Raw genomic sequence first — 8,423 nt, 5'->3', positions numbered from 1 at the left:
TGGATCGAGGTTTTGATCTTGTTTTGAAATGGTTATCGGGTGTTCATTTTAATTCTTGTATTAACAGATGAATAAAGAATGAAAGAATAAATATTATACATTTCATAGGAGAGGGATACATTTGTTATGAATGGGGATTGACATGGCAATCAAGCAATATAAATATATGCCTCAAACACCATACAAGTAGGCCACAGTTAATCAAACAAGTAAGATATAAACAAGTATATAATCGAATCAAATAATCAAAGAATGAAATAATAAAGCATTAAACATTGTATGAGTGTAAGTGCAAAGGAAACCGGCTCATTGTAAGAAAGCCCAAGAGTAAGCTATGTGAGGTTGATGGCGATGCTTAAAAAGCAATCGACTTACAAGGGTGTAAAAAATGGGCTCGATATTAAATCGAGAAAAGTATGATTTTTATAGTTTGAGAAAAATGGTTTTTGAACTAAATTCAAATACAATAACTATGCATTATTAACACATGAAATTATAATAAGCATAAAAAGAGATATTAACAAAATACTAAAAGAATAAAAAATGCTAAAGGAAAATAAAATCAAATAAAAAGCAAAAAGTGTCACACATGAGTATCGAACCTCTCCACCTAATATTATGCAACTAAACTCTCTCCACTAGGCCACTCAATACTATTTGCTATTGAGATACTACCATAAATATATGAACTGGGCTAACAGATTTAAAATAAAAAAAAAAAACAAAACAAACATTTTTATGGGTTTTTTATCATCTCTGTTAAAAAACAAAATAAGCTAAATAAATAAAAAGTAAATAATAATAATAAAAGAAAATAAAAGCATATACATTTTTCTGATTTTTGTGTTAAAAATGAAATAAATAAAATAATAAAAGAAATAATTAAGAAAAGGAAAAAAAGAAAATGGAAACAGCAGAAGCTCTTCCCTACTGCTATCGTCTCCCTCACTCTCTCTCACCTTACGAGCTACGACTCTCCTTCCTCATCGCTCAAACCTCAAAATTTCTCTCTCTCTCTCAAACGCTATCCCTCAACCTTTACTCTCAAAGTCTCTCAAACGCAACCAACCCTCTCTCTCTCAAAATCGCTCAATGGCAGCTCAACAAAAACTCTCACAAATATTTTCAGACAACAAGCGTAAAGAGAAAGACAAAGAGAGAGAAAGAGAGGTCCTTACAAAGTGTCACTGCGGTGGTGGTGAAGGATGCGAAGCTGGCCTCCAGGTAATCAATCTTGGGATTTTTAGGGTTTTCTTTGCTTGAGATTTTTGCTTCCAGGTTTCTCTGTGAACAGTGGCCGCTAATGTTCTCTAGGGTTTTTTTTCTTACTGATTCCTCCCTTTTTATAATCCCATTGCTAGGGTTTGGATGAGATCAAAAAAGCATGGAATTGGAATTGCTTTCTTTTTTTGTGCTGCTCTGTTGTCTATCCCATTTTGGTGTTTGCTCTGAAAAAGGTAACATGTACCTTGTACTTCTTCTGTGAAAATGTTTCATTTTGTTGCTTGTGAATTTTTACCATCTTATTGAGTTGTTGTGATTTTACTGCAGTGAATTTTCTTGCAACTTTGAGGCTTCTGTTAACAACACTCAACCTTGCAAGAGTAGCTTGTTTCTCCATGTGAAAACTTCACTGTTGGTAAGAAACAAATTCACCGTTGTAACTCACTTGAATATATGTTTTCCCTTTTTTTGGAATTGGACTGATTTTTGTGTGTTGTTGTTGCAGCAGTATTGAATAAACCATCTCCTTGTCCTGATTTGCACGACTTAGAAGTTAGTAGGGAAAGAACCCTCTGATCTAACAAACCAAACTCATCATCCTCATACTGAGTTAACTGCTTCCTCTGAAAGGACTGCATTCTGAATACTCGATGTATGCGATCGGCAGCTTGTGTAGCATTGCGGACAGCGGTTGGAGAATCCTTAAGACAGAGGGCATCAGGCATATCATTATAGACCACAGGTGTTGCAGTTCGCTCCAAAACTGTCTGTACTGTTTTCATTCCTGGAACTTCTTGCTTACCACCTTTTTGTTGATCATCCACTGTGAGGGTTTCAAGGTGGCTTGTTAATGAAGACTCTGCTAAAAAAAAAAAAAACCAGAGAGTCCTTTGTGCCCATTGCTAGAGGCGAGATCTGCAGCTGTTCTACCTGAAGGAAACTCTGGAGATGGATCCTCCAGTTCGGTCTCTGTGGCAGCACCGACCTTGATGACAGCAACTCCACCAGACAACTTAGCAATTCTCTCGGCGAGTTTCTCAGAATCATAAATTGAGTCTGTCTCAGACAACTCTTTCTTTAGTTGTGCAACCCTGGATTGCAACTCATCCTTTGATGCAGCATCGACAATAATAGTGGTAGAATCCTTGGAGATGGTCACCTTCCGGGCCAAACCAAGTTGTTCAATTGTGGTGTTTTCAACGAGAAGGCCCAGATCACTGGCTTGGAACTCAGCACCTGTCAATATAGCAATGTCTTGAAGAAGGGCCTTTCTTCTTTCACCAAATCCTGGAGCTTTGATGGCAGCGACATTAAGGATACCACGCAGCTTATTGACAACAAGGGTCGCCAAAGCCCCACCAGTGATATCTTCAGAAATGATAAGCAAGGGGGCTCTCAATTGAGTGGTTTTCTCCAGCAGAGGAATGATATCTTTGATTGCTGAAATCTTCTGGTCGGTAATCAAGACTCTAGCGTTCTCAAATTCAACAATTGATTTCTCTGGATTTGTTACAAACTGAGGGGAGATATATCCTCTATCAATCTCCATTCCTTCTTCAACTTCAACTGTCGTGTCAAACGAGGAAGAAGACTCAATGGATAAAACACCATCGGGTCCAACCTTGTCAATCGCTTCAGCAATCATTTTTCCAATCAACTCATCATTTCCAGCAGAAATAGTAGCAACAGCTTTTATATCATCTCCACCTTTAACAGGCCTAGCCAACTTCTCAAGCTCTTCCACCAAAGCCGCCACAGTTTTATCAATTCCTTTCTTGATCGACACAGGATTAACACCCGATGTTACATTGAGAAGTCCAAGCTTAATAATTTCCCTAGCCAGAATCGAAGCCGTTGTAGTCCCATCACCAGCAGAGTCATTAGTTTTACTTGCAACCTCCCTTATAAGAGCTGCACCAGCATTTTCCATGGGATCAGGAAGCTCAATAGCTCTTGCAATTGTCACACCATCATTAACTACCTTAGGACTTCCAAACTCATCCAACACAACATTCCTCCCTCTGGGTCCAAGAGTGAGGCCAACAGCATCGGCAAGTTTATCAATTCCGGCTTGCATAGCGGAGCGTGAATGTTGGTCAAAGGCGATATCTTTAGCGGCGGCTTTAACCACAAAACGGTTAGGTTTCTGCCTGAAATTGACCCTTCCATGTTGTTTAACCTTCTTGCTGAGACTGGTCTGTGCACTTGTTACCACTGAGGCATGAGCCCTGAATTTTGATACAACAGATGCATCTACAAGATCCCGGCAATAGACGAAGCCATCCTCAGAGCCACCAGTTACATGAGCATCCGTATTGGTAAGGCAGCAATCCAATTTGTATGACTTATTAGTGTGGCCCTTATATTCTTGTAACAGTTCACCTGTGGTTCTGTCCAAAAGACGCACAGTAGAGTCTAGGCAACCGGCTAGGATGCAGTTGCCATCATTTGACAATGATATACAATTGACAGATTGCCCAAAGCTAAAAGATATTTCTCTGCCAATACGAATGCCAAATATCCGAACAGTTCCATCAACACTTCCTCCAATAATTTCAGTTTTTGTTAAACAGACAGACATCACACTGTCTGCAAATGTGTCAATAACCTGTATTGGCTCAGTGTTGTGGGATTTTGGTACTGCGGTAAGTTAACTTGTTTTGCACTGTTATGATTGTTTGAAAGAACCAAATGCTGCCATGCATCTTTGTTATGTGATATGAAGAAATGATTGCAATGAGTTCGCATTGGCCTTTATCAAGGGTTTAAATCCCTGTGTACAAACTTACAAGGCTAGCCAGCATGGAAGACCGACTTAGGATGCCATAAATGTCATGGTTTGCTGCTAATTCCTGTTGTTGCTCTAAAGGTAAGATTCAGATCTTTTGCAATCTTCTCACAATCCTTGTATGAATTTTTTTTTCAGTAAGATCATGTTGTTGTGCAGGATGGTTCCTTGCTCAATATTTTGCATTGCAGGATTTGACATATTGTTGCTAAACCATCATGGCAGGTCTAATGTATGACCTGAAGTGAATCCCTGATATGGAATTGTTAGATGATTTCCTGCTGGTTACGTAACAGGCTCATAACTTGGTCACTGCAGGGTTTGTTATGGGTTGCATTACGGTTCTTGGTTGGCTCAAACAGGGCAATGGTATCCAGCAGGTTTTTTTGCAAAAATTATTGTGGCTTCCATTCATTTTTTTTGTTTAATGATGCTCTGAACCAATGTCTACTGCAGGGTCCAAAAGAAACTCCTCATGCGTTTTGCTACAACCTGCGGGCGGACACCGGAGCCCAACCAGTTACGCACTACAGTTCGCGGATGGAGCTTTGATGGAGGCATTGGCAGAACCTATACTAGAGGATCCTGATGACTGGATATGATGGCCTATGAAATTAGATACGTAATGTTGAACAAAATTTGCAACTTTCTCAAAGTTATGAAATAAACTCTGTACTGAATTCTCCAACATGTTAGTTACTGTTGCGGCTTGCCTCTGTGTGTGTGGGTGCTATTGTTTTGCAGGTTGTAGGAATTTATTTGTTTGCTTTTCCCATCATCATGTAGTATACAATCTCCATCAACTGTCTCGTTCATTTGAATGACTGAATCAGTCCCAAGTTCAATGTTATTCAAAGAAGCTCCAACCTCATTTCTAGGACCACTTTCATCATTATCACAAAAACATTCGACACCATTGTGCCTTTTGCAAAAAAGACTGCCTTGGACAAGGAAGACTCGGGACACTTTTCTTTACACGTGTTACATGTATTAAGAGAAGCAAAGTCAACAATTAATGGATTAGATTGTTGTATATCACCATCTTTACCGGAAACTGTTGCAAAAGGATTCCTTGTACTACTAATCTGAGAAGAATCATAAAATTCATTGGCTTTGTCAGTTGAAATTGTAACTGAATTTGGTGCCATCAGTGTAAGAATAAAAATGAAACCTTTTTATTTGTGTCAAAACCAAAAACTGAATTTTGACCAATGGCAAAGGAAGATGATTAGAGATTTTTTTCTTCAACGCTAAAGGGTCATGGTTATATTATTACAGTTTTTTTTTTGGTATGTGTGATTGGTTTCTGAAAAATGAATGAAAGAAAATCAGAGAGATTTGTTATGGAATTTTGTGAATAAGAGAGTATGTTTAGAGAGAGAGAGAGAGAGAGAAGCTCTTCAGTGTTGTTTTACCACATGTAACAGTACCTTTGGTGTAATTTGGATATGGACATGGGTTTATTTTAGGGTTTTCGGATTTGGGTCGACTTTGGTCAAAGTTGACCAAAAAGTCAACTGTTGACCAAAGTCAACAATTGGTCAAAAGTGTCAATTTTTGTATTTTTCTTGTATGGAATCATATGTACTGGTTTAAACATGGATGAAATAGATTGAAATGGATTAACAAATGGTTTGAAGTTGGTTTCCAACTTGTTTTGCCTTATGACTTGAATATTTGACTTTGAAAAGAACATGACTGATAATGCACATGAACAAACACCATGACTTTGGACCAAGACCAATCCTCATGTAAAAACCAAAGTAAGGTTAGGCCAAGCACGCTAAACAAACATAAAAAATTCAGGAGCAAAATCGGGGTATGACAGTTGCCCCTATTTAAGCGTCTTCAACTAGAGAATATGAAGCAGGATGTTCTTCATATGATCATAGTGGGAGATGGTTAAGTACTAAGAAGACCCGGATTTTGATCCTGAATCCCTATGAAATAATTAGCAATGCCTGTCAGAATTGGCGAATGAGCAATCCCAAAAGAAGAATCCGTCTGGTACGGTGAAAATCGGCCTGAATACCGAAACAGAAAGTTGACCTGGATACCAAAATAAATGGTAACACAGGAATACCCATGGCCTGAACGCCGCACTAAGCATCGGAATATGAGAGTATCAATGTTGGTCTGATCACCGGAAATCTGGTCTGAACACCACTTTGGTCTGGATACCGGAAATTGGCCTGAACGCCACATCGGTCTGACTACCGCCTCGGTCTGAACACCGAAAAACTGGTCTGAACACCACAAGTTCTTCGTCCTGACTGTTGAGAACTTCTTCGATCTGGAATCGGAAACTGGCCTGAACGCCACATCGGTCTGGATACCGGGAAAACTGGCCTGAATGCCACTTCGGTCTGGATACCGGGAAAATTGGCCTGAATGCCACAAGTTCTTCGTCCTGACTGTTGAGAACTTCTTCGATCTGGAAATCGGGAACTGGCCTGAATGCCACTTCGGTCTGGATACCGGGAAAACTGGCCTGAATGCCACTTCGGTCTGGATACCGGGAAAACTGGCCTGAATGCCACTTCGATCTGGATACCGGGAAAACTGGCCTGAATGCCACTTCGGTCTAGATACCGGGAAAACTGGCCTGAATGCCACTTCGGTCTGGATACCGGGAAAACTGGCCTGAATGCCACTTCGGTCTGGATACCGGGAAAACTGGCCTGAATGCCACTTCGGTCTGGATACTGGGAAAACTGACCTGAATGCCACTTCGGTCTGGATACCGGGAAAACTGGCCTGAATGCCACTTCGGTCTGGATACCGGGAAAACTGGCCTGAATGCCACTTCGGTCTGGATACCGGGAAAACTGGCCTGAATGCCACAAGTTCTTCGTCCTGACTGTTGAGAACTTCTTCGATCTGGAAATCGGGAACTGGCCTGAATGCCACTTCGGTCTGGATACCGGGAAAACTGGCCTGAATGCCACTTCGGTCTGGATACCGGGAAAACTGGCCTGAATGCCACTTCGGTCTGGATACCGGGAAAACTGGCCTGAATGCCACTTCGGTCTGGATACCGGGAAAACTCTTCATGTCTATCATCATCGGCGAAGATAACAAAACAGTGATACGTGAGCCGGCACGCATGCCAAAGACCCAAGCTGGGGGTAACAATCGAAAGATTGACCAAAGAGTGCATTAGATATATTATCTGTAGCCGTCAAAATGTAGATAATACACTCGCATGGAAGATTATCCATAACCGGGTTGTAGGTTGTTAAATGGATAATCGACCGAAAAGAAAGGCATTAGGGTACCAGGACCAGGCATGCAAAAGGATGACCAATCAAAAGAGGATAAAGTTGCTAACTCGGAGCAAATACCCAAAAGAAAGGGGAAGACCCACTGGGGACAATACTGCTTGATCAGGGCAAGTATCCAGAGGGGAAAAGAGTATCAATACCGCCAACTGGGTACTGATAACCGCAAAGAGGGGATTACATCTACCGGTTAGTAGGCAGAAAACCACGGAAAAGTAACCAGTCATCGACCAGGATGAGCACAAAGGGTTAACTCTGCTAGGGGATGAAAGTGGGATTTTACAACTACCAGCTAGTAGGTAGAAAACCACAAAGATAGGACTTACAACTACCGGTTTGTAGGTAGAAGCCAAAAATTCCGCTGAGGATGAGATGAATGAGTGCCGGTTAGTGAGCAACCATTCATTTATGCCCCAGAGAAGTACAAGAGACAGCGAACAAGAAGCCAACTTAGGATCGATCCAAAAAGGCAAACTGAATCAAGACTCATCCTAATGAGGAAAGAACTCAATAGGGAAAACCCATCCCGTTAGGGAGGGAACAAAAACAACCGTCATCCACGAGGATATAACTCAGTGGGGAGCGCAGAAGGAAATGGTAGACACTTTCTGCTTAAGGGGTAGACTCTACATGGAGAGATCAGACACACCCAATTCTGCTAAGGGAATGGACCCAAGCTTTGCAAGATGCTGCCAACTTCGGGGAGTAACACTGCTGGGGATACCCACTCAACTAAGGAGCCACCTGTTGGGAAAGCACCAACCTCTCAACCATGCTGATGAACCCAATTCTGAAGCCGATCCAATGGCGCGATGCTAAACTCTTTCCAACAAACCAATCTCGGCTGGTCGCCACGGCCTAGGGCTAATGGATATGTTTGCAATGTTGATGCACGAGTTTTTTTGTTTTACACAATGCCCCATGATCCTGGAAATGCTATGCACTAATGATGCAATATGCTATGCTTATCTAAATGATGAATGCATAAACACACGTCTCCTCCAGAGACAACACCGGGGAACTCCAGGAACTGTGCTGAGGATCCTATAACCATGCCAACTTCCATCCTACTGGGGAAAGACAAACCTTGCTGGGGATGCACTCCATCGAACCCGAACTGCTTGGAGATT

At 41.3% G+C, this 8,423-nt stretch overlaps 1 protein-coding gene across 1 annotated transcript; it reads right to left on the bottom strand.

Annotated features, from left to right (window-relative positions):
- Positions 1 to 1,652: 1,652 nt before the first annotated feature.
- LOC127104802 (ruBisCO large subunit-binding protein subunit alpha, chloroplastic) lies at positions 1,653 to 5,160 on the bottom strand. Its single transcript, XM_051041956.1, has 3 exons — positions 4,998 to 5,160; positions 2,155 to 3,813; positions 1,653 to 2,047 (listed from the first exon to the last, which is right to left on the bottom strand). Exons 1-3 carry the CDS (start codon positions 5,158 to 5,160, stop codon positions 1,653 to 1,655), a joined length of 2,217 nt encoding a protein of 738 aa, XP_050897913.1.
- Between the last annotated feature and the right edge of the window lie 3,263 nt (positions 5,161 to 8,423).

This window comes from Lathyrus oleraceus, chromosome 7 (genome assembly GCF_024323335.1).
Source record: "Lathyrus oleraceus cultivar Zhongwan6 chromosome 7, CAAS_Psat_ZW6_1.0, whole genome shotgun sequence".
NCBI lineage: Eukaryota > Viridiplantae > Streptophyta > Magnoliopsida > Fabales > Fabaceae > Lathyrus > Lathyrus oleraceus.
This window is presented reverse-complemented; position numbering and strand designations above follow the sequence as displayed.

What these genes read in the sequence shown, in the direction of transcription:
- LOC127104802 (XM_051041956.1), bottom strand. Translation starts at nt 5,160, where the DNA reads ATGGCACCAAATTCAGTTACAATTTCAACTGACAAAGCCAATGAATTT. An exon ending in CTTTGCTTCTCTTAATACAT is followed by an intron (nt 3,814 to 4,997) that starts GTAACACGTGTA and finishes ACACATTTGCAG; the next exon opens with ACAGTGTGATGTCTGTCTGT. An exon ending in ATCTCCAGAGTTTCCTTCAG is followed by an intron (nt 2,048 to 2,154) that starts GTAGAACAGCTG and finishes AAACCCTCACAG; the next exon opens with TGGATGATCAACAAAAAGGT.